The sequence below is a fragment of the Histoplasma capsulatum genome, genomic scaffold (genome assembly GCF_000149585.1).
Source record: "Histoplasma capsulatum NAm1 scaffold_14 genomic scaffold, whole genome shotgun sequence".
NCBI lineage: Eukaryota > Fungi > Ascomycota > Eurotiomycetes > Onygenales > Ajellomycetaceae > Histoplasma > Histoplasma mississippiense.
The window spans coordinates 213,432-214,354 of record NW_001813969.1 but is presented as its reverse complement, the minus strand read 5'-3'; the positions used below and the strand labels follow the sequence as shown (position 1 = coordinate 214,354).

The following is a 923-nucleotide window of genomic DNA, read 5'->3' as shown; positions in this document are numbered from 1 at the left end:
AGATTATATAGAATGCTATCATCAATTACATTTCATGCCTCCTTAGCTGCCTCTATTAAAGCTCTTTTTGTAGCTACTGTATCTGATGCATGCTCCAGCTCTGGATGCAGCTTATAGATCTCCTGCTTCAACAGTGCCCAAAGATTCTCTATAGGATTCAAATCTGGAGAATATGGAGGCCAAGGCATGATCTCTATATTCATCTCCTCAAGAACCTCCCTAACTATATGAGCTGTATGAACCCTGACTCCATCATGCATGAATATATCCCCCTCTCTCACAAATTCAGGTAAAAAGGCCCTATACACATCCTTTATCACTCTTGAAGAAAGGGGTAAATAGTATGATAAAAGCAGCATTCCAACATAACTGGGTTTGGGTTAGTGATATCTTGGCATCACAGGTGTGGCAGGGGGGGGGGGGTTTCAAACTTAATACCTGACACTGTATCTTGAATATAACATCTTTCTCAGGTACCAGAGGAAGGAAGGCTGTTCCGGCTTCATACCAGCTTGCATTGGCAAAACAACATTGACTTGGGCTCCTGTTCAACTTCAATTCTACTCTTGATGTGCGGTTTGGAAGAAATATAGAAAAGAATTACATATCCACTCTTCACGCAAGCCAGAGGAGTCACCAAGAAGAAAAAAAAAATAAAAATAAAAAAAAATAAAATCCCCAAAATGGAGAAAACATCGCGTGGAAAGTTTACCAGGACCCTTCTCCATCAAGGGGCGATGGTGCTCCGGTTCTAGAGCACAAGGATTTCGGAAATTTGACCATATCAAGGCATCCTCTGGGCACCATGGGTGCATGTACAGTGTAGCGACAAATTATCCTACCGCCATCCTAGGGATCCCAGCGCACGCACAGATGCACTAGCCTCGTCATCCGAATTGGCGTCTGGTTGGGGTAAAATTTCA

General features: G+C 43.0%; 1 protein-coding gene across 1 annotated transcript; it reads right to left on the bottom strand.

The window, feature by feature from the left end:
- Nucleotides 1–32: 32 nt before the first annotated feature.
- Nucleotides 33–188, bottom strand: HCAG_08976 (predicted protein; the record flags this gene model as incomplete). The annotated part of the gene is made up of 1 exon (XM_001536091.1): nt 33–188. One exon carries the CDS (start codon nt 186–188, stop codon nt 33–35), a length of 156 nt encoding a protein of 51 aa, XP_001536141.1.
- Between the last annotated feature and the right edge of the window lie 735 nt (nt 189–923).